This window comes from Rousettus aegyptiacus, unplaced genomic scaffold (assembly GCF_014176215.1).
Source record: "Rousettus aegyptiacus isolate mRouAeg1 unplaced genomic scaffold, mRouAeg1.p scaffold_m13_p_2, whole genome shotgun sequence".
NCBI lineage: Eukaryota > Metazoa > Chordata > Mammalia > Chiroptera > Pteropodidae > Rousettus > Rousettus aegyptiacus.
The window spans coordinates 13805514-13830643 of record NW_023416295.1 but is presented as its reverse complement, the minus strand read 5'-3'; the positions used below and the strand labels follow the sequence as shown (position 1 = coordinate 13830643).

Sequence of the window (25130 nt, the reverse complement as noted above, 5' to 3'; positions counted from 1 at the left end):
GAAAATAAAAATATGCCCAGGAAGCTTTGCTCCTAGCCTGACCACTGGGCATTTTTGAGGACCATTCAGTAGTTGAAGAGAGGGATGGGGACGAGGGTGCCTATTGCATCATGATGCAGAACAGATTGCAAGAAGGGGTCAAAGCCCAGTGCAAAACACACAAAGCAGGCATGTATGTTTGTGTGTATGTGTGTGTGTGGCCAGTGAGTGCACCAGTAACAGTGCCAAGAGTACAGAATAACTGGGGTAGTTAGAATAAACAGCCACAGCACATGGGCTCCCCAGCCTCGGCCCAGCGGGAGCCTGCAGGCAGCTAAGAACGAGAGGTGCTTTGCCCATCCCAGGTGTCTCCTTCCCCTGCCCCATCCCCACAGGGCATCCTCTGGGCACTAGATATCCTTGCACCCCCTCTGTGCTGCCTGCCCACCACGCCCTGCCCCACAGACACTCTGATAACAGTCTGTCCATGTCTCTCTCCTGCTGCTCCTATGGAAGCGAAGTTTTCCGCTCCTGCAGAAAGCAAAGTTACGGTAGGAAACTGGCTCCCGCCCCTAGCCCTTCGCTTTCCCTTCTTCCCTACCCAACCAGGCCTCTCCTCACCCTGCCTCAGCTGCACCCCGATGTATTCCAGCTGGTTTGGGGTGGAGGACAGGCTGGCCCTGCGGTTGGTCAAGTGCCCTGACAATACGACTCTGAGGTGACTTCCCCTTGTTCCTGGGGTACTGGAACCCAGAATTTAGAGCCTTGGAATCTAGGACATTGTTGTTTTGGCGGGCGCGGGGGGGGGGGGGGTTGGTGCATGGGAAGTTAAGCTATCACTGACAGAGGAGGAGGGACGGGCTGAGGCCCTGGTAATCCATTAAGTGGCTGAGGGGGACAATAGGTAGTTGTGGATACTACCAAGGAGACGAGGGTGAGCAGCCAGGGGCCCAGAGATGGAGTCAGGGATGGCATGGTGGGATGGGGGGTAACCTGAGCAGCCCAGAATGGGCAGGGGCATGTGGGGAGCAAAAGAGAGGAGAAGAGAGATGCCAGAAGCCCTGCAGTGGTAAGATGGAGCCTGCTGCAGGGGAGGCGGGAGGTGACATGGGGAAAGAGTTGGAGTAGAGGGAGGAGGGCCCTGCCCACACAGACCCCTATTTCTCCAGACTCAGAGATTGGCGAGGATGACATCAGCGATGTGCAGGGGACCCAGCGCCTGGAGCTTCGGGATGACGGGACCTTCAGCACCCCCACGGGTGAGCTCTCTGGGGTGATCAAAGAACAGGCAGGGAGGCCTCCCACGAGAGGCATCTGGGTTGCACTGTGCTCCTTTCTCTAGGAGGCTCTGACACCCTGGTGGGCACCTCCCTGGACACACCCCCGACCTCCGTGACAGGCACCTCAGAGGAGCAAGTGAGCTGGTGGGGCAGCGGGCAGACGGTCCTGGAGCAGGAAGCGGGCAGCAGGGGTGGCACCAGCCGCCTCCCAGGCAGCCCAAGGCAAGCACAGGCAGCCGGGGCCGGGCCACGGCACCTGGGGGTGGAGCCGCTGGTACGGGCCTCTCGAGCTAATCTGGTGGGCGCAAGCTGGGGGTCAGAGGATAGCCTTTCGGTGGCCAGTGACCTGTATGGCAGTGCATTCAGTCTGTACAGAGGACGGGCGCTCTCGATCCACGTGTAAGTAATGGCCTCACATGGGCCCGCCCTGTCCCACCTCACCGTGCTGCCCTGCCCCGCCCTTCACCGCGCCATCAGCCTCCGCCCCCACCTCCAGGGCACCATCCATCCCTGTGTGCACTTCTCCACCCCCCGTTGCTTCCACTCCTGGTCCCAGCTACTCACTCTGTCTTCCCACACTGCTCCATCCTCCTCCTGTGCCATCGACACCCACACCCTCCCACTCCCACGGTCCTGGCTCACCATGCCATCTCCATGGTTTCACAGACCCCTCTGTCCCTTTCTCGTCTCCTCCGAGATCTGCCCTCTCCCAGGGGCCCTCTCCTGCCTCGACCGTTCAGGAGGTTCCAGTTGTCCTCAGGATCCCCCCCCCCTCGGGGGGCCCCCTCCGTGCCTGCTGTCTCAGCAGCTGCTGCCTTTTCATCTCTCTGCACATTCCTGTTCCCATGTGGGCCTTTTTCTGGGAGGAACAGAACCACGGCAGCTCCCGGGAGAGCAGGCGCGAGCAAGGAAGGGAGCAAGAGCGAAACCAGGAGAGAGAAGAGAGCGAGGTGGTCAGGGGGAAGATGGGGCCAGGGGCCTGGGAAGGCAGGAGGATGTGGGGTGTGGAGGAGGAGGTAGGGAGTGGGGCAGGGAGGGATGGAGAGAGGGGGCTGGGGTGGAGGCAGAGTCCGGCTTGCAGTGATGGGGGGCTGTGCCGATCTTGTGGGAAACACTCGAGGGTGGGGTTGAAGGTTGTCCTGGTAGGGGGCCATGAGGAGAGGAGGTATCGAGTGAGGCACTGGAGCCACTTTGGGAGGTTTGGGGCCTGGCAGATACAGGAGGGAGTGCTATGGTAGAAGAGGGGAGTGGCTGAGGATAGAGATATTGGGGGGCATTTGGGGAGCCGAGAGGGGGCCTAATTTGGGATGGGTGTGGGTGTGTGGGGAAAATACCATCATGGAGGGGAAGAAAGGGGCCTGGTGTGAGGAGGCTTATTTGAGGGTGGTTGGAGAGACCAGTGGTGGGCAGGGGACAGGTCTGGGCAGGAGCAGGAGAGGCTCCCTTGCTTTATCTGGTTGGCATTGACTAGGTTCTCCGGTGCCCTGGACTTGCCTTTTCCTTCCCTGCCTGCCTGTCTTTGCCAGGCCTCAGCCAGAGCCTGGAGTTGCTATGGCAACTTCAGAGGAACCCATTTCCTTAGTGATGTCTGTGGTACAGAGGCTGGCCGAGAGCTTGAAACTGCCGATAAGAGGCCTCCTCTGCTGTCCCCAATTTCTCTCTGTGCCTCACCCAATTCCCAGTGGCCATTCCTCAGGGACTCTGCTGTCCTTCCCTCAGAGAAGACTTTGCCTCCCTGCGGGTGGCTGGCTGAGGTTCCAGTCCCTCAGGGTGCTATGTCCCCACCACCAACTGCAGTCAGAGGTGGGGTCTGCAGTGGGGGTGACTGACCCAGGTAGTCTAAAGCATTTTTACACTCGGGTACCCCTAGAACTTATGCTTTTGGCCAGTACCCTAGTTTTCCTCCTTTCTGTGCCCCCAGAATCCCAGACATTTTGGAGGGAACAAGGGCTCAGGAGTCAGACTCCCTGGGTTTCAATCCTAGTACTATTTCCTAAGCCGTTTCACCTCAGTAAGGCATTTTACCTCTTTAAGCCTCAGTTTCTTCATCTCTAAATGGACCTATTAACAGTTCCTACCTCGAAGGATTTTGAGGATTAAATGACTGCTTTGAAAGCGTTTAGTCCATGACCGACACATAATAAATACTCAGTGAACCGTTTCGTAACTTTTTATTAAGCTCTCTAACGTGTCAGGTATACTAACATCTGAGATTCCTTTTATTGCTGATCTTTACCTTTGATATGCCCACCAAGGGTCCAGATGGGGGAAACTGAGGCCCAACTGTTGGGCCTCAAATCTCTGTAGGTGAGATGAGTACTCTGGGCTGACCAGCTCCTTCCCACCTCCTCTTCTCCCGCACTCCCGAATCAGGCCCACGCAGTAGTTATTTCTGAGCTGAGTTATTTCTGAGCATACCCCTTTGGGGAGCTTCTGTGCTTCTTGGGGAAGTTCCAAGGACTCAGGTAACTTTCCCAGGGGCAGGACAAAGTCAAAGGCTTGTACTGGGGGCAGATCGATCAAAGGGAATGGGAATCTGGGTGTCCTGGTCTCCCACCCCAGGGACCTCAGATACCACCTGCCGTGTCCTATCAGCACTAGTGAGGGACTCAGTTTGGGCTAGGTAACCTCAGGGATGGGGCATTGCTCCCAGAAAGAAGGCTTGGAAGGCTGCTGTGAAGGGAGTATGCCCTGCTGAGGATGGGCAGGGCCGTGGGGGCCAGCTGGGGGCAGGAATGAGTGGGAGGCTGCATTCCTGAGAGGGCCCCTCCCCATCCAACCCTTCCGCCTTTCCTCACCACTTCATCCTTTTCGTCCTAAGCCTCATTCTTTTCTCTCTCACCGCTCAGTTCTGTTTCCGCTGTTTCTCAGCTTCTGGGGCTGGGGGGAGGAGGCTGGCCAGAGCCTCTGGGGCTGAGTCTGTACCAGGACGCAGCCACTAGCCCAGTCTTCTGGTGCCAGAGCCGCCGCCTCTCCCCAGCACCTGCTCTGGCTGTGTTTTCCTCTTTGGGGGGTGGGGGCGGAGGTCTAGCCCATGTCACCCCCAAGCCTTCCCAGCATGCCCACCGCCCAGCTCCTATCACCAGCTGAAGTTCTAGGAGGGGAGGCCCACTGAACCTTCGACCCCTCTTCGTCTCGATCCGCAGCAGCGTCCCTCAGAGCGGACTGCACAGGGAGGAGCCCGACTTTCAGCCTCAGCCAGCAAGCGAAGCCCCACGCCGCCCGACCCTCCCTCCTCCCTCCAAATCTGCGCTGCTGCCCCCACCGTCTCCTCGGGTTGGTAAGCGGCCCCCGCCGGGGCCCAGCGCTCAGCCCCCGGCTACTCCCACGTCGCCCCACCGGCGTACTCAGGAGCTGGTGCTGCCCGAAGACGCCACCCCGGATGAGAAGCGAGGGAAGAAGGTCAAGTCGTCGGGACCCTCGCTAGGGGGCACTGTCGAGTCCCGGCCCCAGACACCACTGAGCGAGGCGTCGGGCCGATTGTCAGCGCTGGGCCGCTCGCCGCGCCTAGTGCGCGCCAGCTCCCGCATCGTAGACAAGCTGCAGTTCTTCGAGGAACGACGGCGCAGCCTGGAGCGCAGCGACTCTCCGCCAGCGCCCCTTCGGCCGTGGGTGCCCCTGCGCAAGGCCCGCTCCCTGGAGCAGCCCAAGTCCCAGGGCGATGCGCCGTGGGGCTCGCCGGGGGCCTCGCAGGAGGAGCTGCGCGCGCCGGCGGGCAGCGTGGCGGAGCGGCGCCGCCTGTTCCAGCAGAAGGCTGCCTCGCTGGACGAGCGCACGCGGCAGCGGAGCCCGGCCTCGGACCTCGAGCTTCGCTTCGCCCAGGAGCTGGGCCGCATTCGCCGCTCCACGTCCCGGGAGGAGCTGGTGCGCTCACATGAGTCACTGCGCGCCACGCTGCAGCGTGCCCCGTCCCCTCGAGAGCCTGGCGAACCCCCGCTCTTCTCCCGGCCCTCCACCCCCAAGACCTCGCGGGCCGTGAGCCCCGCCGCCGCCCAGCCACCTTCTCCGAGCGTGGCGGGGAGGCTCGGGGAGGAGCCGGGGAGGCCTCGGAGCCGCGGGCCGGCCGGCAGGACAGAGTTGGGGGAAGGCCCGCAGCAGGAGGTTAGGCGCCGGGACCAGTTCCCGCTGACCCGGGGCAGAGCCATTCAGGAGAGCCGGAGCCCGGTGCCGGCCCCCGCCCCAGCCGATGCCCCTGAGGCCAGGACAAAAGCACCCACGGGTAGGAAGAGGGAGCCCCCGGCTCAAGCCGTGCGCTTCCTGCCCTGGGCCACGCCGGGCCAGGAGGGCGCTGCTGTGCCCCAGACCTTGGAGAAGAACAGGGCGGGGCCTGAGGCCGAGAAGAGGCTACGCAGAGGGCTGGAGGAGGACGGTCCCTGGGGGTCCTGGGACCGCCGAGGGCCCCGCAGCCAGGGAAGAGGTCGCAGGGCCCGGCCCACATCGCCTGAGCTCGGTAAGGCCTCCGGGAGCTCTGAGAAGGTGCTGGGACCTCGGTGCGAGAGTATTTGGGAAGAGGGAGGCTACTAGGCAGTTGCGAGGGTACAGTTTCCCAGGGAAGGCCTGGATCCAAGTTCAAGTTTGAGTGAAGGGGTATGAAGGTTGCTGTGCAAAAACCTGCCTTTTGGTGAGGCAGAGTGTGTGTTTTGATGGAGGCTGGATGGAGCGAGGTGTGAGTAAAGACCCAGTGCCCAGGTGCCTGCCATAGACCTCCTGGGTCCAGTGGCCTTCTAGTCTGTTGAGTTGGGGACCTAACCCGGGTGGAAGGCCCTGTTAGAAATCCAGGGAGCTCCTCCACACCCCACCCCTCCGTGGGGGAGGAGATGGGAAGCCAGTCAGGTTCCTGTTATAGGCAAGCTTTGGGCCAGCCAGCTCCCACATCCGCCCTCCCCATCCTTGCACCATCTTTTGATTCATCTGTGGCCATTAAAGGGTCTGACCCAGCCGCCCCTTCAAGCCTCCTCGGTTCCATCCTCTAGTCCCTGCATGGCTGAGCTGACTGTGGTCACACGCCAGTCTGTGTGTTGTCTCCCAGTCTTCCCGTGGGTGATGGCCGATAGCCAAACGCCTCCTCCCCTAACTCTGTTCATCCTGAGCGTCAACTTGGGGCCCACTCCTGGAGCGAGGCGGTGGAAGCCGTTCTTCACTTGCTCCCACCCCCTCGTGATTCCCCAGGCCAGATGCTTCTACAGCTGCTCTAAGAAGACCCTGTCAGGGTCTCTTTCATTGTACTTACCACCCTGTATTTTTCTTCAGAATTACTTTATTTTCTATGTTTGTATTACTGCCTCAAAATCTTTATAAGTGATTAAGGCCTGTCCATCGTCCTCCTAGCCACCATTATTTCGGACCTACAGCCGTATCTCAAGCACTGTGTTAACTGGACACTTAAGGGTGTTATTTTAATTTAATCTGTTTGCCAGCTCTGGAAGATGTCGGGTGTTATTTATCAGCTCCATCTTACAGATAATAAAACTGAGGTGCAGAGAGGTTATCTAATTTGCCCAAGGTTTTGTAGCTAGAAGACAACATAATTGGAATTTTCAGTGCTCTTTTGACACTGCGCTTTGTCTAGCTCATGGGACGTCAGAGTTGGAAAATACACAGAGAGATCTCTGTGTGCACAAATGTCTTGTAAGCAGGGACCACATCTTATTTTCTGTTCTATCTCTGGTGCCAAATGGAGCTCGTTACTGTTGGTAAATGGACAAAATCAAAGCTGATCTTCATGAGGCCTCTCAGATGGCTACAAGACCCACCCGCCACTTCCTCTTTTGACTCTGGCGGCATCACTAATTTGACAGTATACCACATGCTGCTCTGTGACATTCGTTATTGTTTAAGTCTTGGGTTGCTCGTTCTGTCTGTATGGAAGCTTGTAAAATCTTGTGCTCCTCAGAGTGCCTTGCACAGGGCCTGACCTATTCCCGATGACTGCTTTGTGTAAAGACAGTGCATCCCTGCCTTCCTCCAGAACCAACACTCTAATTGTGGTTGAAGTTGAGGAACAGCCAAACTAACATAAGAGTCCCAGCTGCCCTGTCTTGCTTGAGAACCCCCTTCTGTCTTCCTTTCTTCTCGGTATTGGGAGATTCAAGAGAGAGAGACCCTTTGACCACCAGCATCTAGAAGCCCCTCTCTCTGGATTTGACTTTCCAAGAGTTGGGCTGCTATTGCTCCCTCTCCCCCTGAGACATCTCCACAGGGACCATGTCCCTTTACTTTGTCATTCGTGTCTCTGGCAGAGTCTTCAGATGACTCCTATGTGTCTGCTGGAGAAGAGCCCCTGGAGGCCCCCGTGTTTGAGATCCCCCTGCAGGATGCAGTGGTGGCTCCAGGAGCAGACGTACTGCTCAAGTGTATCATCACTGCCAACCCGCAACCCCAAGGTGAGTTCCAGGGGCCTAGCTAAGGTTGAGACGGGGTGCGGGGGGAAGTCTCCCCCAAATCCTTAGAGGGAGGGATGGGGGAATGGGGAGGTTATCCGTTATCCTGCTCCATGGAGCTGGCCTGACTCGTGTGTGTGCGCGTGCGTGCGTGCGTGTGCGTGTGTGTGTGTGTGTGTGTGTTTTAGGCTTTCCCAGAATCTCCTGAGAGAGGGAAGGGCAGGCCTGAGCTGCTGTGAGTGAGGGGAATGAATCCTCCGAATTCCCCAGGGTGGGGAGAGGAGTGGTTTGGGTTCTGTACAGCATGTGGGGTGGGGAGAGATTTGTCCCAGGAGACCCCTGTGGGCTACAGTGGCTCAGTCACCCTTGCTGCTTCCCCGCAGTATCCTGGCAGAAGGATGGGTCGGTCCTGCGCAGCGATGGCCACCTTCTCATCCGGGCTGAGGGTGAGCGGCACACCCTGCTGCTCCGGGAGGCCCGGGCGGCTGACGCCGGGAGCTACACGGCCACTGCGACCAACGAGCTGGGCCAGGCCAGCTGTGCTGCCACGCTGGCCGTGAGACCTGGTAGGGAGCGAGGGCCCTGGGGCCGGTTGGGGTGAGCAGTGACCCTTCCCTGTGGGCCCAAGCTCCCTTTCTACTCCCAGCCTAGAGCTCGGCTCTCAACTTGCATGCACAGTCTGTTCTCTTGTGTCTGCTGCTCTGGTGGAAACATTTTAAATGGCCTTGGCCACAGGGCAAAGGCCAAATTCTCAAGGCACACACCAGTGGCCAATTCGTGAAGTCACTGAAATTTGTCTTTAGACGTCTTCTAACTGCCATCCTTTCAGGACATTTTCCTGAACGAGGTCCTGTGGGGAAAGCAAATTATCCTCGAGTCTCTTGAGAAAAAGGCTCTCCCATCTCAGAGGGCTTAAAAGCCATCAGAAAACCTCTGAGGTCATTTCCTCTCTAGAACAGCGCCCCCCCCCCCCCCCCCCAGTAAAAAGAGATGCTTTTAAGTGCCTCCCTTCCTCCCTTGATTGTTCTGTTGAACCCAGAGGCCTGAAGAGGGTGCAGCTGAGAGGACCTCTCAGGAGGTAGCAGTGGCTGGGGCTGCCTTGTGTTCTGTTTTCATGAAAGCCCTCACTTGGTGTTGGGCTGCTTCCTTTGGATTTAAGCCCAGTTTCTTTCAGGTTCAGGGTAGGGCTGAATTGCTGTCCATGTGCTTAGCCAGTTCAACTCATTCAGGTCGCTGAGCCTGACAGCGTGCTCAGTGGGGCTTAGGGGAGATGAGGCCGGGAAAAGGGCATTCCAGAAGGAAAAGACACAGGCTCAATTCTCAAGGATATCATCACTGGGTGATCAACCTGCATTAGAGGACTTAGTTGGAATATAGTGCAGAGAAGACAAATCCCCGTACCTAGAACAGTCGAGCTGTCAGTCGGTCAGTAGTGGGATGCTGGATTGAGAGACATTAGGGCCCCAAAGGAGACTGGGATTTCGACCTTCAGCAGGAGGGGCCCAGTGTTCCAAGAGAGGGAACAGCACATACCATTCTGTCCATTTCTTTCCACTCAGCCCTGTCTGAGGCAAGATTACAGACCCTGTCTTGCTGTGGTCCGGGGCCTTAGCCCCTTCATGATTAGAGTTCTTGGCGATCTGACCTGAGAGCCTGTCCTGCGTTAGACCCTTTTGGTTGCACCTGTCTGGCTTGTGAAAGGGCAGGTCTTTATCTTCCTTAGCTTACGGACCATTCCCAGGAGCCCGGGTTTTAGGATCTTCTCTTCTCCTCACCCCTCCCACCTCGCTGAATCATACCCATGCCTCCACTGCATGCTTCAATCCTTCCATCACTTCTGGGATCGGGCTTCTGACTCAGCTCCCAGCTCCCCTTAGGGGGCCCAGGCCGGCTCCAGTACTCCGGTCAATACCTGGCTTGGACTGAGATTTGGCGAGGGGCAGGGAGGGGTGGTAGGGTAGGATGGGGAGGTGCCCCAGTACTGGCTTGGGGCCATTTGGGAGCCTTTTAAGGTTGGGAAGGAGGCTTGGGGCAAGGCAGCTGTCAGCACTTGACTGGGAGTTCTTGCTTCGTTTCAGTTTCCTCATTTGTAAACCAGAGATAATTATACTGTTCTCACGAAAGAAAGTAAATGTGTGAACGAGCTTTATGAACTGTAAAGCTATAGACAAATGTTAGCTGCTAGCGTTGTGCTGCTGTGTGCAGGAGCTCGGGTTTCCATGAAGCTTCGGGAAGCTGCCTTTTCTTTTTCTGCCCTTTCTTTAGACTGTGTCTTGGGGTCTCCTTCCTGCCCCTGCCAGGCCTACAGCTCCCAGCCCCTCCATGTTTCCCAGTCCCTGGGTCCTCAGCCTGTCACAACATCTCTGCCTTCTCCACCCCGGGAAACGAGAAAGGCTGCATCTCATCAGTCAGTTGACCAGAGTTTACAGCCAGAGAACAGCCCCAGAAAGTCAGGCTGGCTCCAGGGCCACAGGGCTTGAGGGGCAGGCACGTGGGTCCAGACTCAGCTCCTGGTGGAAGCAGACTTTCTTACCCTACAAGGCACTGTTTGGTCCCGAGCAGCTGGATGGGGGCCAGTGGTCCCGGAGAGCGGTAGAAGTGGGTGGAACCAGTGGGTGGCACAGACGTTTGGCAAGGGCTAGGGTCCCAGGCCTGAAGTTCGTAAGGAGTGAAGGGGTGGGGCTAGGGAAGGGTGTCCAGTCGTGTGGCTGGGGGTGGGGTAGGAGTAGGTTGAGGAAGGGAGTGTGTAGTGTCTAGTGGGAAGAAGTCTTATGGAACCGACTCATTTTCTTGCTTCTCACCCTCACTTTGGGTAACCAGGGCTGGCTGCCCAGTGCTGTCTTGGGGTGCCCACCTCAACAGGGTCTGCTTTTGTGAGCTTGAAGATCTCAATGCCTAGCTGGGAACCACTGGGACAGGGAATCGGTAACTGGAGGATGTAGTTACCTGATACTGTGGTTTGGGGGGCAAGGTCTATCCTTACCAGCCCTGGATCCCTCCCACCCCGCCACACCCCACTGAATAACTCTGCTGAGCCCACAGTTGGAGCTCCCAAAGGGTGTGTGTGTATTGGAGTGGAAGCAGGTTTGGGGAGTGAGAAGTGTGTTTCACTGGAGCTAAGCATTTTTACAATTGCTTGCATTCATCACGCAGGCATTTATTGAGTGCCGACTGGATGCCAAGTGCTGCATCTCTCTAAATAGTTTCACGTATTTGCAGAGTGCCGTATGCTTTCTTCCCTAACCTGAGCTACACCACACCATCGACCTTTGAATAACACGGGTTCGAACTGCGTGGATGATTGGGGGAAAAAAATCTGTGTTATAAATGGACCTTTGCAGTTCAAACCCTCATTGTTCCAGGTCAAATGTGTGTCCCTCGGAGGAACATGACACTCCCAGTTCACAGATGGGAAGATGGAAATGTGGAGCGTAAAGTGACGCAGAGCTAGGACAAAGCTAGCACCTTTACTGAGCATCTATAATCTGCCTAGGAATGTTATAACCACGGTGATTCAGGGCGGTGGTGACACTCGCCTGTGAGGCAAATAAACTTAGGGCAGATGAAAATAACGTGACTGGTTAGTATGTCCTGAGCACTTTGTGTATACCAGGTCTCATGCTGACTGGGCTCTCCCATTTCATCCGCCCTGTGGGGTAGGTCCTATTATTATGGCCATGTTACAGATGAGAAAACCGAGACTTAGAAAGCTTTAGCAAATTGCTATAGAGTGGCGTCAGTCGATAGAACTTTCTATGATGATAAAAATATTCTCTACGTGCATGGTCCAACAGGGTAGCTACTCGTCACATGTGGCCAATGAGCACTTGAAATATGGTTAGTGTGACTGAAGAGCTGAATTTTTCTTTGTATTTTAATTAATTACATTTAAATAGTCTCAGCGGCTAGTGGTTACCCTGTTGGGGGGCCTCAGCTCAACAGACATGGGGCCAGTGGGAGGCTGGATCATGATTTGAAGCCCTGTCCTTGGGTCTTCCAAGACTGTAGTCCTAACCACTGCACCATACTGCCCCCTTTCCTCTAATCTGAAGAGGTTCAGGGTTCAGGTAGAATCGTGCTCATGAGCTCATAGAGACTACCGATGCCTTCCGTGGGGGGGGGGGTCCATACTGGGGGTTTTCTCTCCTTCCTCTTTTGAGTCCCCCTCCACCATGGCTGTGGTACTCAGGGCCTCCACCCTGCTGTCTTCAGTCCTCCCCTCAAGCACAGGTTTCATATATTTGAGCCCAAGGTTCTAGCATTTTCCAGCCGAGACCTTGGCCTCTTTACCTTAGTTGGCCACCATGTTCTCATCTGTACAGCAAGGATCAACATACTCCTGGGTTGCTTCCTCGGTAAGATTTGTGAGGCTCAGTCAGGCCGAATATTTAGCTGAAGACATTTGGGCCAGAGGATATGGCTTATCAAAGCTCATTCTGGTCCCACACCATCACTACAGATAAGAGGTGGTTTTGGGGGGTCATGAATATAAAAGGAAATAATAGCACCACTGTCTGCTCCCCTCTTCTCCTGGCCCTGGCCCCGGTCCTGGCAAGTTCTCACTTGTGAAGGCAGGGCTGCCTATAGAGGGGATCTTGGAATGCCACATGGCTCTGTTGTCCATCCTTGCTGGGGTTCGGACAGCATCTAAAAAAGCAGCATAGTCCCTTGAGCAGAATCAGCCCTCCCTCCCCACTTCCATCTACCAGAAGCAGGTCTGTCCTCAACAGGTGTCCTTCCCTGGCTGCTTTTTTAATGGGGTCATCACGCACAGCCAATCAGAAGAATGGGGACCTGATTTACTGTGGGCACCAGTGCTTCAAGTAACATGGGGCAACCCCAAATAATCATACGTAGGATGAACCACTTCCATGGCTAGGTCAGGCCGACTGGGTGAAATTCTCTTTGCTTCCTTGTCCATTTTTAAACCAAAACTGAAACATTCTCGGCACAATTCTTCTTCTTCTCCAAGGGGAGATACCCTGATCACACCCGTGGAAATTCCCGCCTACAGACGGGTGTGTGTCCTCCTTTTCCCTCGCTTCCGTGGTGGGATTATTACAGCAGACGTTTAAAGAAATCGCCTCTGGAGGAACCTGCTGTGTCAGTGCATGTGAATGGCCAGGCCACATACAAGGCTCTTAACCTCCAGCACATTACTTCCTTCCTCAGATACCTCAAGGGGCTCCCTTTGCCTTCAGAGTGAAGGCCACGCTCCTGAAGCTGGCCTCCACCATCCGGACCTGAAGGGGTGGCTGCAGGCAGCTGAGGCAGTGGGAGGGACGAGCTCGAACATTGTCATGTCCCATTTCTTTTTTTCTTTACCCAGCTCTGTAATCAAAGGGTTGAACTACAGTTCTCTCACATGTTTTCTGCCTCTGAACATTTGCTCATGTGGCTTCCTCTGCAGGAAAGCATTTTCCTGCTTAAACCAAACTCTAAATTCTAATACCACCACTTCCCTCTCTTCCCCTTTCTTCCTTGAACCAAAAGTAATGTCCTCTTCTCTGTATTCCTGTGGCCTTTATCTGCCCCTCCTGCCACCCTATTTCTGCTTGCTGTTATAGTCGTACGGGTATCTGGTTTGTCATACCTATCAGCCAGGAGTCCCCTGCAGTTATGACCATGTTTTGGCTACTCTTAGCCCTTGCAGCCATACCTGGAGGCTCTCCCGGATAGCTGGAGGCTGTGTGCACCTCAGGGACTATGTGCAAGGTAGTGTTTTCCGTGGCTTTGCAAGCGCCTGGGATGACCTGGGTAACAGAGGCTGGGCGAGACACACATCCGCAAAGGGTAACGAGCATCTGCCTAAGGGCAGAGGTTGGGAGACAGAGGGGATCATAGAGCAGTCGTCCTCAAAGCACAATCCGCAGATTAGAAGCATCGGCATCACCTTGGGAACATGATAGAGATGCACATTATTTGCCCCATCCCAGATCTACTGGATTGGAAACTCAGGTTGGGGCCCAGCCATCTGTGGTTCAAGGAAGGAGCCTTCCAGGTGATTCTGGTGCACTTTGAGAACCACTGCTGTAGAGTTAGGGACCTTGCTACAGGTAGGAGGCCAGGTGGTACACTGGGAAGGACGCACATGGGCTGTAGAGTCAGACCTCCGAGGTTCAGAGCCCTGCCCTGAAGTTTGGTGGCTGAGTGAGATGGGACTCAGTGATATCACCTCTTAGGGTCATCCTTCTCCCATGAGGATTATGGGGGTCCCTAAACTTTCATGTGCATAAGGATCGCCTGGATGCTTTTTTAAAAATGCAGTTTCCTGACCTCCGTTTTAGGAAATTACCTTTTTCTATGTCAGAGTAAGGCCCAGCAATTTCTAGGTTAAACAGGCTCCCAGGTGGTCCTGATGTGGGTGTTTCAAGGACCATTCTGAGAAGCGCTGATGTAGAGGGCCTTGTATGATGCCTTTCACGTACGTAGCTGTGACTGTATCTATTGTGAGGATACCTCAGGGGATATTGGGACCGGTATTGAGCTGGACACACTCATCTGGGGAGGGAGGGCTCCCTGATTTGTGGGATCCCCAATGCCAATATTGTTATCAAGTGAGTCTGACCTGAGAGCAGTGCTGAAGAACCAGACACGTGCGCAGAATCTGCATGTTTGGGTGGTGGGTTGTGTGTGGGCGCAGCACCTACATGGTGGACATATGTGCATCTTAGGTTTGGGGCGCACCTGCTCCCCTCTCCTTTGCTGATGTAACTGTGTTTCCCACAGTGAGAGCTGGGCTTATGGGTGGAGCATGGCTGGGATAAAAGTGGGGTGGTACCAGAGCCTGGTGGAACCCTGGAGGCTCTGGGCCCTGGAGACAGACCCCTCATCAGCAGCACACAGGTTTGAGGGTACAGAGAGATGGGGACCATGGCCTTGTTTCAAAGAGGCTTAGTTCTGCCTCCCATGTCTCCTGAGCCTCCTGCCTAGGCTTCTCTGACAGGCCCCTCTCTTCAGGACCCTGATTTGCTTGGTCACTGGATGTCCTCAGGGTGCTGTTCCCTGGGCCACCACTAGGGGTCTCTGAGGCTCCCTGCAAACTTTGCCCATCTGCTTTAATCTCTGCTCTCTTCCCCTGGGTTGTGTGAATAGCCTTAGCGCTGTCCAACCTGGAGGTGACCCTGGAGGTCACCAGACTCCATAGAGGGGAGGGGGCGCACACCTCCAGGGGCCATGCCTGCGATCTTGGCATCAGCTAGTTGCCCAGCCATGAGCGCATGCTCACCAATTGCCATTCTGACTTCCTTCCCCACCCCCACCTCAAGACAGCCAGCCTGAATGGTGGGTCCCCCTCCTCTGCCAGTCCCTCCCCCCTCCTTCTCTGGCAATGCTGGGAAACACAGGTCATAGCTTGGGAATGTGGCCCTGGGCAGGGGTGATAGGAGGAGGGAGGAGGACATGTGACCTCTCTACAGCTCCCCTACTTTCCTGCTCTGTCTCCAAGCCCCTTCTCCAACCCAAATGCAGATGGGTGCTAATTGTGAGGGATCATTGGGGGAAGCAGCCGCCGCATCCTGACCGTTGGCCCTGGTGGGGCTGACGGGGTGAGGAACAATTGCCAACTGGTAACAAGTGTAGGGAGAGTATTGGGCGAGGGCCCAATGCCCTGGGGTGGCTGCTGGGCCAACCCTGCCATGGGCAGGATGGGGAGGCAGAGCTGGGATTCTGGGCCTCCTCGGGTTGAGCGGGGCTTCTCCAGGAAGGAGGCTAAAGGTCCTGACAGTTCTCTGGTTCTCAGCACCAGAGGAAATAGAGCGTGGCTTGGCTCCGTGGTATTTGAGGCTTGTTAGGGATCTTGATAGTTTGGTCAGAGCAAGGGGCATCCTTGGGGCCATTCGCCTTCTGTTCCTCCTCTGGCGTGCACGTTAGAAGGAATGGGTCAGCTTGAGTGTCTTGGATGCTTCAGTGCCTCCCCGATCTTCCCCTGGGGACTGAGGCCCCAGCACTTTGAATGGAGATGCCACGGAGGGGGGTTTGTGCTTGTCAGGGTCCAGAAGCTGTAAGGAGAGAAAAGGCAGATCCTGCTGCTTGGGAATGAGCAGGGTGGCTAAATACAGCCGGGCTGGGCTCTGTCCCTCCCCTCTCCTCCCCCTCCACTCCAGGCCCAGGCTGCTTGTGGTCTCAGCAGGCACCACCTTCCCAGCCAGCTGCCTGCCTGCCACCCAGCCTGTCCCCACCAGGCCAGCCCCCACCTCCTCCTTCCCCTCCTCAGGCTCCTTCCCCTCCCCCAGGGCCTCTGCAGAGCCTCAGCAGGGTCAGTGAGTGAGTGGGGCTGGGAGGCTGGGCTCCTGCTCCCTGGGGAGCCAGGCGGGGTGGGTAGTGGGCAGGCAGCAGGAAGGCCTGGTGCCAGGGCAGAGCCTTCAGGACAGGCGCAGGCTGGGGTCCATGTGCAGAGTCTCAAGGTGAGTTGGGGTGCAACCCTGTGGGGGGGGCCAGGCCACAGGGGTTTGGGGTGGGGGAACTGGGAGGAGGGACCAGGGGGCTGTGGTGGATTCATGTCTGTATTTGGTAGTCGGCTAGGAGCCAGTTCAGTGAGGCTGGGCCCCTGGCCAGTTGCAGGGGAGGGCGTCAGGGCCCTGGGGACACCCCTCCCCCAAAGCCATACTGGTGCCCCCTCTTCTTCCGTAGGCTGGGCCGCCTTTCTCTGTGGATGACTCAAACTGCTTTCCCATCTCATGAGAGTTTTAGGGTCCATGCTCTAGGGCTGAGGCCAACAGGTGCCCCTGGGGTGTCTGGGGCAGGAAGCTGAGAAGGGAGAGGGGGAAGGGCGGGCTGGATAGTGCCACCTCATTGGTCCTGGCACCGAGGTCGGGATGGGGCTTGTCTGAGGTGTGTGTTCCCCTGCAGCAGGCCCAGCTCACCCAAGGAATGGGTGTCCTGGCTGTGCCGCTCTGGGGTCCAGAAACATGAACCACCTGCGTTAGGAGCCTGTGATTCTGTGCCAGGAACATGGGTTCCTGGCTCCAGTGGAATTCCAAGTCTCCCACAAGGCCCAGGAGCGGCCCCTCTGCTGCCCGAATCCTTGGTCCCAGGCCGTTTCCTATGGTTCCCCCACTCAGGAGGATCGGCAGGGTCAGTCTTGGGGAGAGTCTGTGGCAAAGCAGGATTCAGGGGCACAGGGACAGGAAACATATGGCAAGGTCACACAACAAGCAAGTGGGAGCCCCAGGAAGTGAAATCAGCTACCTCAGCTCCTGGGCTCTGTGAGTCCCAGACCTTACCAGGTCCTTGACCCCTAGGCTGATCCATCTAGCTCTCTCAGTCTCTCTGCCCCCTTCCTCCTGTGGCATCTTGCTCTGTGCCACTCTCTCTCTTCTGTCTTTCCTCTAGGTGGGTCCACATCCCCTTTCAGCAGCCCCATCACCTCTGACGAGGAGTACCTGAGCCCCCCAGAGGAATTTCCAGAGCCTGGGGAGACCTGGTCCCGAACCCCCACCATGAAGCTCGGTCCCAGCCCGAACCACCAGGCTTCTGACACTGGCTCCAAGGCGCCCCCCACCTTTAAGGTCAGGCCCCTGAGGCCAGCCCCAGCCCCTACCATCTGGGCACCCCCATTCTGTCATGTGGACCCTTGTTCTTGGGGCCACGCCAGGCTCCAGCATGGCTTAAAGCTCAGCCCCATTAATCCCTCTTAGCCAGAGCCAGCCTCAGTCATACTGGAATGGAAGAGGCCTCTGTCCCAGATCCCCCAGCCCCCAGGAGCCAAAGCTGGGCCCTGGCTATCTCCCCTGACACTTTGGAGTTCCTCTTCAGGTCTCACTTATGGACCAGTCAGTCAGAGAAGGCCAAGATGTCACCATGAGCATCCGTGTGCAGGGAGAGCCCAAGCCAGTGGTCTCCTGGTGAGTAGCAGCTACTGACTACCACCTGCCAGCTCCCCCAGCTCCAGGCTGGGCTGTGAGGCCTGGCTCTGAGTGGAGGGGAGTGGGTCCTTTGTGGACTCCCCCATATCTGCAGAGTGCCACATCCCTGCCAGTGGTTTCAGGGCCCATTCGGGGCTTCCCGCTCTGGGGAGGGGTCTGGGTAACAAATGATCTCCTGTCTGTTCACTTGGGATGAATGGCCTGGAACTATCTCACTCCTGAGGAAGGCTGCCCATCTTCACCCCCATCTGTTGATGACAGGGTGATTTTTGAGGCCTGCCCTACGCCCAGCCCTGTGCTAGGCCCCAACCGAACCATTTGTTTCTGAGCTGCCAGAGCCCAGGGTTAGATGCGGGCCTCATCTACAGTGCTACATCCCAAGTGCCTGGAGCTTTGATTAGTTCACCTCGTTTATTATTGGTTTTGGTTCTAGAGTTCAATTTTAATTGTCTTATCCCCAATGTGATATCTTAAAAATTTTAGTTATTTCATATCCCTTTTGGGAAGTAGAAAAGTTGCTGTTCTTTACAAATAAATAAAAATAAGACATGAGGAAATTTGAGAGCTATTCAGAGCTCAATAGCATGGCACTACTCTAAGTGCAGTTAAGTTCCTAGAAAGTAGAGATCCAGGTGGGCAGACATGGTCTGGAAGTTCCTGGAGGAAGTGGGATGGCAGAGTCAGGATGAAGACCTAACCCTGTAATCAAGGGGTGCCTGCGGTCAGTAGGACAGATCTGGGGAGGGGACAGGTGATGTGGGGGGAGGAGAGGCTGCTCGGCTCTGCACCCCCATTTCCCTGGATGTTCAGGGGAGGGCCCTGGGCCCTGGGCCTGAGTCCTTGCCCCCCCGACAGGCTGAGAAACCGCCAGCCCGTGCGTCCTGACCAGCGGCGCTTCGCAGAGGAGGCAGAGGGTGGGCTGTGCCGGCTTCGGATCCTGGCCGCTGAGCGCGGCGATGCTGGCTTCTACACTTGCAAAGCGGTTAACGAGTATGGCGCTCGGCAGTGTGAGGCCCGCCTGGAGGTCCGAGGTGAGTACCTCACACTTCCCACGAACTCCCCAACCTGGCCCTGACTGTGTTCCTGCCCAAGTATCAACTTCCACACGACCTGATATAGGATGCCAGAACTGAAAGGGCCTTGAGGTCTCCAAGTTTAGCTGCTTATACTGTAGTTGAATAAACTGAGGGCTAGGGAGGAAAAGGGACTTGCCCAAGGCCACGCAGCAGATCGCTCAGTCCTCAGCTTACTACACAGTGCTGCCTTCCCCTTGCTCAATCATGACTGCCCAATGCCAGCCAGAGACCTTGCTTCCTGCTGCCAATCGTCCTCTCCCCACACTCTTCTAAGCCTCTGTCACCTTGCCCTTCCCAGACCTCTCCCTCACATTCACTCCCTTGTCCCCTTTGCCCTTTGGCCTCCTACCCATACCATTGCTGTGCAGAAGCTATTGTGGTTGGGGGGTGGCAGTGGGGAGAGTCTGATAGTTGGACCCGTCCGGAGGGGCCCTTGGGGTGACTTAGGCATGCAGCATCACGGGGACCCCAGGCATGCCTAGGTAAACAGAGCTGTGAAACGTGGGGAGGGCTGGGTCTCAAAGCCGAGACCCAAGGGCCGGGGGCCTTTCAGGCCCTGGGGCTGGCCTCCCTAGCCAGGCTGCCCTCAGGGGCTGGTGCTTTTCCTGCCAACGGCTGAGTGTTTGCCTCTCCTTCTATCTCCCTGTCCTTGGGGGCAGTTCAGAGCCGGGACCTCCTCCTCAGCTCCACACTCAGCCATCGTCCCTCCCTCCCTGGCAGAGGCCAGCTTTGAGAGCTTCCAGGATCCCCTTACACCCCTGCTGGGGCCTGGGCCCTAACAGTTATGGTCCCCTCTGCTGGGCCCTGCCTGCCTCAGTTACCTGGCCCTGGGCCTCCTGTTCCTGGGGTTGCCAGCTCCACAGTCTCTGAATTCTTCCGTATCCACCTCCCTTCTCCCACCCACCAACCACAGCCCAGTCCCCATTGCCTGGCCTGCTCCTACCCCTCTAGGGTCTGGCTCTGCCTTGCTTCTCTGTGTTAACCCAAGTCTCAGTGCTTTTTTCTCTTTGGGATTCCCCCCAACGTCCCTCAGGCTTCGGGGTGCTCCTGATGCCTGCGAATGCCTCTTTCCTGGTTGCCGAGGGCCTGTACCTGCCCAGGAATCCCAGAGACCCGTCCTCTGGTCGGCTGCCTACCCCCTGCCCCAGGGCTGCTCACGGGGGAGCTGGACCTTATTGCAGTGCCACTCGGGCAGTTTCAGAGGCAGCTGTCCATGCAGGGGGGTCCTAGCCAGGTCTGCGTGAGTGTGCGTGTGCGTGTGCTGCACTAACCTGCCGCTTGCTGACTGAGGTTTTTGTCTGTACACAGGCGAGTGAGCTCGGGGCCACCTGCGCTCCCCCCGCTACCCTCCGAGCCGCGCCCCTGTCTCAGGCACCTCTCGGACCTCGCTGTGTTTCACTGCCTCCTGCCCACAGACCCTGCCGGCCTGGACCCTGTTCCAGCCTCCCCTCCCCTCCCCTCCCCTCCCCCGTGCAGCATCCTGGAATAGCCATGGGCCCCTGCGGACCCTCCTTCCCCAAGTGGACATATGGCTGGGCAGGCTGGGAGTCCCCACATGGACTGAGTGCCAAGAAGGGGTGGCCATGAGGGGTATCAAGACCCCCCCAGACTCTCCCCACAGGGGAGCACCCAGCGAGCGCATGTGCTACCGCTGCTGCAGGCCCTGTCTGTCTCTCTGTTTGTCTGTCTGTGTGTGTCTGTGACAGTCAGGGAAGGATGCCTCCAAGCTGGCATGGGGTGGGGCAAAGGGGGAGATACAGGGCATGTCATTCATAGACTGGAGGGGCCCAGAGGGGCAGGAGGTTGTTGACAAGGAGCTCATAAAGGGGGACAGGGCACTGACCATTCCAGAAACAGGTTTCAAATGGCACAACACTCTATTTCACAAGAGACTACAAGCCAGAGGCCCCTGGGTCCTGCGCTAATGAGGCCTGGCAGAGTCCTGGCCATGGCAGCTTTAGGGCCCATTTGGGGCTCCCTCGTTCACTGTCAGGGCCAGGGAAGCTCTGTCTGGGATTAAGGGAGTTAGCTAGACCCGGTGCAGCAGTGGGGGCCTGCTGCAGTGGGTGTGGAGATACTCAGAACTACCTGTTTCTTAGCTCAAATAAAGTCCAGTTTGTACCCAGCTGGTGTGCTGTGTTTATTTTTTTATTATTATTATTTTTATTTTCCCACCGCCGTCTCTGCCCCTACATGGCCCTCAGTCTCCCTGTCCTTAATTCCTTCCTCTTCCCCTGAATTACCCATCCCTGGCCCAGACTGGGTTGCCATCCTGAAGCCAGGCCTGGGACCTCTTTGCTATCCTGGATGGCCAGGTGGGCGGGCTTTCCCTGTCTCCAGAGGAACAAAATGCATCTCTCTCTCTGTGTCTGTCTGTCCCTCTGTGTGTGCCTGTGTGTGTGTCTCCCTTGCCCCATGTGTCTCTGCTCCATGCGTGCCCCCCATGGCCGCTTCCCCCAGCACACCCCGAAAGCCGGTCCCTGGCCGTGCTGGCCCCACTGCAGGACGTGGACGTAGGGGCCGGGGAGATGGCGCTGTTTGAGTGCCTGGTGGCGGGTCCTGCCGACGTGGAGGTGGACTGGCTGTGCCGCGGCCGCCTGCTGCAGCCCGCGCTGCTCAAATGCAAGATGCATTTCGATGGCCGGAAATGCAAGCTGCTGCTCACCTCTGTGCATGAGGACGACAGCGGCGTCTACACCTGCAAGCTCAGCACGGCCAAAGGTAACTCGCCCGCTCGGGCCCTAGGGCTGCCGTGGGTATCCAAGAACTGGAGGGAGAGGGCTGGGGGTGAAGGGGCTGGGTGCAGAGTAAGATAGGCTCATCTCCTGGGGGCAGGGCAGGGGGTGGGAGATGGTGTGGCGCACCTGCCTGGGTAAAATCAGCTCTTGAAGCAGCACCTGGCACAAAAGCCCTTCTCTGCCAGTGTTAGCTGTTGTTCCTGTTAGGAGCCTGTCTGCTGAGGTGTGGCAGACAAACCTGGACGTGGGTTCCAATTCTTGCTCCACTATGTACCAGCCATGTGACTTGAGATAAGTTATTTCATCTCTCTGAGCTTAGACTATTCATCTGTAAAAAGGGATCATAATAATGCCTAGCTTGTAGGGAATCAGCAGGATTAACGAGATAATGAATGTAAAGAACAAAGCACAGCGCATGGCGAAGGGTGCCACCTAATAAATGTCAGCCGTTATGATTATTAATGACATCTCTGACCTGGTCCTTGTCCTCATTTAAAGAGTGGAGATGATGCCTCACCAGGTTTTGGTGATGAGCACCTCAAATGGCACTGGAGGGGCTTCGTAAGCTAGGAAGGACCAGGTCAGCGTCAGGGGCTGTTACTGCCCCCAGAGGACTCTCGTGGGGCAGTAGAGGAGGGTCAGGGTGCATGTGCTCTGGGTCTAGGGGCGGTGGGAGGGAGCGCGGGCACAGCCCAGGCATGGAGGAGAATTAAAAAGGTAGGAAAAAGGGATGTGGGGGAAGGAAGGGGCTTGGCTTCTAGGCCCTTCTCTTCGAGTTGAGCTGAGCATCACCCTGGGTAGGCAAGGTGAGGTGAAGAGGAGAGAGCCAGGCTGGGGCCCTGGACACCCTTCGTCTCCCTAGCCACCGTGGCAGCCTGCTGCCATCCTTGCCGACCTCCGTATTCCTGAGAAGGCCCAGTCTTTGGAACGTGCCCACTATCTCGTTCCGGTGCCCAGGGACCTTGCGGGGCTCTGTTTCCAGCTCCTGGCCTAGCTCTGCTTTACCGCCCAGCATGAGGGCAAGGCCTGCAGGTCGGGGTGCCTGGAGTTCCATGACCTTTCTTGCCCCAGTGCTGACCCTTCTCCCCAGATGAGCTGACCTGCAGTGCCCGGCTGACTGTGCGGCCCTCGCTGGCACCCCTGTTCACGCGGCTGCTGGAGGACGTGGAGGTGCTGGAAGGCCGTGCGGCTCGCTTCGACTGCAAGATCAGTGGTACCCCGCCCCCGTCTGTGACCTGGACTCATTTTGGTATGGCCCTCCACCCTGCAAACGTTGGGGGACCCCCAAAGGCCAGAGAGCAGGGCCCCTTGCTGAGTCTGCTCTACGTCCCTGCCGTCCCTCCCACAGGCCGCACGGTGGAGGAGAGTGAGAACCTGCGGCTGCGGCAGGACGGAGGGCTGCACTCGCTGCACATTGCCCACGTGGGCAGTGAGGACGAGGGCCTCTACGCGGTCAGTGCCGCCAACGCCCACGGCCAGGCCCACTGCTCTGCCCAGCTCTATGTAGAGGAGCCTCGGACGGCCGCCACTGGGCCCAGGTACCTCCCGGGGGCCCCGGTGCTGCCGGGGCCGCCTCTGTGGGGCCTCGGCCCTGTGGCGGGAGGTGCGGCTCTGGGACTCTGGTTAGCCATGCGGTTTTTACAGCTCGAAGCTGGAGAAGATGCCGTCTATCCCCGAGGAGCCGGAGCAGGGTGAGCTGGAGCGGCTGTCCATGCCCGACTTCCTGCGGCCGCTGCAGGACCTGGAGGTGGGACTGGCCAAGGAGGCCATGCTGGAGTGCCAGGTGACTGGCCTGCCCTACCCGACCATCAGCTGGTTCCACAATGGCCATCGTATCCAGAGCGGCGACGACCGGCGCATGACGCAGTGTATGTGTCCGGGAGGGGGCCCTGGGCAGCGTCCTCTCCAGCACCCTTCCTTCCCCCCCACTCTCGGGCCTTCCTTTTCTAGCCTGGTCGACGGTGGGGTGCCTGGGGGAGGGGAACCCAAAGGGACTATGAGCTCATTGTCTCTTCATCAGACCCACACAGCACCATCTGCTGAGTCACCACTCTGGCCTCAGCTCAGAGGCTCCGTTGACACTCGCTGGACAGGCAGGACACCCTGCTGTCGGCTGTGGGCAAGTTACGGAGCCCCTCTGTGCCTCAGTTTCTTCATCTATAACAGGCGCATTATGATAATTAAATCAGCGAATACGTGTAAAGCACTTAGAGCAGGGACTGCCCGGTAGCGAGTGGTCAGTATGTGTTAAGTCTTATGATTCCTGCTGTTGCTGTTTTTGCCACCTTTGTCATCCTTGTCGTGAAACAGTGCTGCTCACGCCTCCAGTGAAAAGGCCGGGGTGGGCAATGTCTGGCACCAAAAGGACGCTTGGCCGGGGTTGCTAACAAATAGCAAATAAAGAGGGAGGAGCCGGAGGAAAATATAGAGGAATGTATTTGGGACTGTGTCCTCTCAGACTAGGGTATTTGTCATGGGAGTATCTCACTTCCATCCTTGAAGGAATCTGAGTCTCCCGTGGGAAGTTCTACCTATCCTCCATCAGACAGTGCCACCTTGTGCCCTGTGATCACCTCTTTTTACCGCTGCAGTGTGACAAAACTCACCTGCTTTTTGAGTGCCAGGCTCTGAGTGCTCAAGGCCGGGCCCGAATGATCTCATCTTCCTTACCACGGATGGGAAAACTGAGGCTTACAGAGAGACAGGGACTTGCTCAAAGGCAGGCAAGGACCATCTGTCTGATCCTGGCTTCCACCTCCTAACCATGTCGCCTCCTGTCACCCATGACCCATCTCCAGCGCCACCACTGTGGCTCTGACGCACCCTCTGAGCCCTCTCCCGCAGTGGCTGTCTTTGCTCAGCCCGCAGGTTCCAATCTCTGCATCTGCTGGAGGCCTTGGGTGGGTGTCTCAGGATCTGAGCGTCTCTTCTATATCTGGGGTCACCGGCAGCCCTTAGTTTCTCTTCCTTTATAAATAGTATCAGCAGAGATAAATGGATAGGTGACCGTCCCATGTGGAGATAACCACTAAGAGAGGGGAGGGGTGTTTGGAGACAGCCCTGACGTGCAGGACTCTTTTCCTTCACGTCCCTGTTGGAGACGGCTCTCTTATCATCATTCAGGGAGCATGGCGTAGGGAAAAGAGCTTCGGATTCAGAGGGAACTAAGTTCAGGCCATAGCATCTTTATGGGCTGTATGACCTTGGACAAGTCCATTAATGTCTCTGACCTCATTGGTGAAATGAGGATAATTTTGCAGGGTCGTTGAAAGGATTATGGGGAAAAAATGCATGTCAAGTAGCTGGCATAGTCTAGACACAGACGAGACAACTCTCACTGTGATTTATAATACAACGTATTTGGTACTTACTGCATGCAAGACTTCAGATTCTGCTGGAAGGCCCGAGGAGGGAATCAGGGATGGGGGTGCCGAGGAGCTCCCCAGGCATGGCAGAGGCGGCTTCCCAAGCTGGTGCTCACTTGAACTGCATCTTGAAGAAGGGGGATTTAGTAAGAGAAGAATGTTCCAGAAAGGAGGAATTTTTTGAGCAGAGATCTGGAGCTAGGACTCCAGTGGCTGGCTTGTTAGGGTCAAATGTGGAGGACTAGCAGAGGCAGGGCCAGATGGGCATTTAGGATGAGGGCTTTGGCTGCTCCCAGATGCAGAAGGTATCTTTAAAGTTGCCAGGCCGCGAGACAGCAGGCTGTGCCGTCGGCAGAGTGTGGGCTGCCTAGTGGAGGGCGTTCGTGGGGTCTGTGCTGGCAGTGGGACCTCCCGAGGCCATGGGGTTCAAGAAGAGGGGCCTTAGG

General features: G+C 57.0%; 1 protein-coding gene across 9 annotated transcripts in view; it reads left to right on the top strand.

Moving 5' to 3' along the window:
• SPEG (striated muscle enriched protein kinase) overlaps positions 1-25130 on the top strand; it is a 54787-nt gene that overhangs the window by 8233 nt on the left and 21424 nt on the right. For 2 of the 9 annotated variants that reach the window (XM_036236595.1, XM_016156825.2), the window contains exons 2-13: positions 1149-1238; positions 1322-1658; positions 4406-5709; positions 7499-7642; positions 8023-8205; positions 16973-17148; positions 17396-17484; positions 18361-18536; positions 21042-21302; positions 22410-22568; positions 22668-22857; positions 22964-23187. In XM_036236595.1, the coding sequence (XP_036092488.1) occupies positions 1149-1238; positions 1322-1658; positions 4406-5709; positions 7499-7642; positions 8023-8205; positions 16973-17148; positions 17396-17484; positions 18361-18536; positions 21042-21302; positions 22410-22568; positions 22668-22857; positions 22964-23187 (3333 nt within the window). Of the gene's footprint in view, positions 1-500; positions 531-1148; positions 1239-1321; positions 1659-4405; positions 5710-7498; positions 7643-8022; positions 8206-8615; positions 16045-16566; positions 16715-16972; positions 17149-17395; positions 17485-18360; positions 18537-19889; positions 20707-21041; positions 21303-22409; positions 22569-22667; positions 22858-22963; positions 23188-25130 lie in introns of those variants that run through there. The other 7 variants (XM_036236596.1, XM_036236597.1, XM_016156828.2 and 4 more) reach the window with 7 other exon arrangements.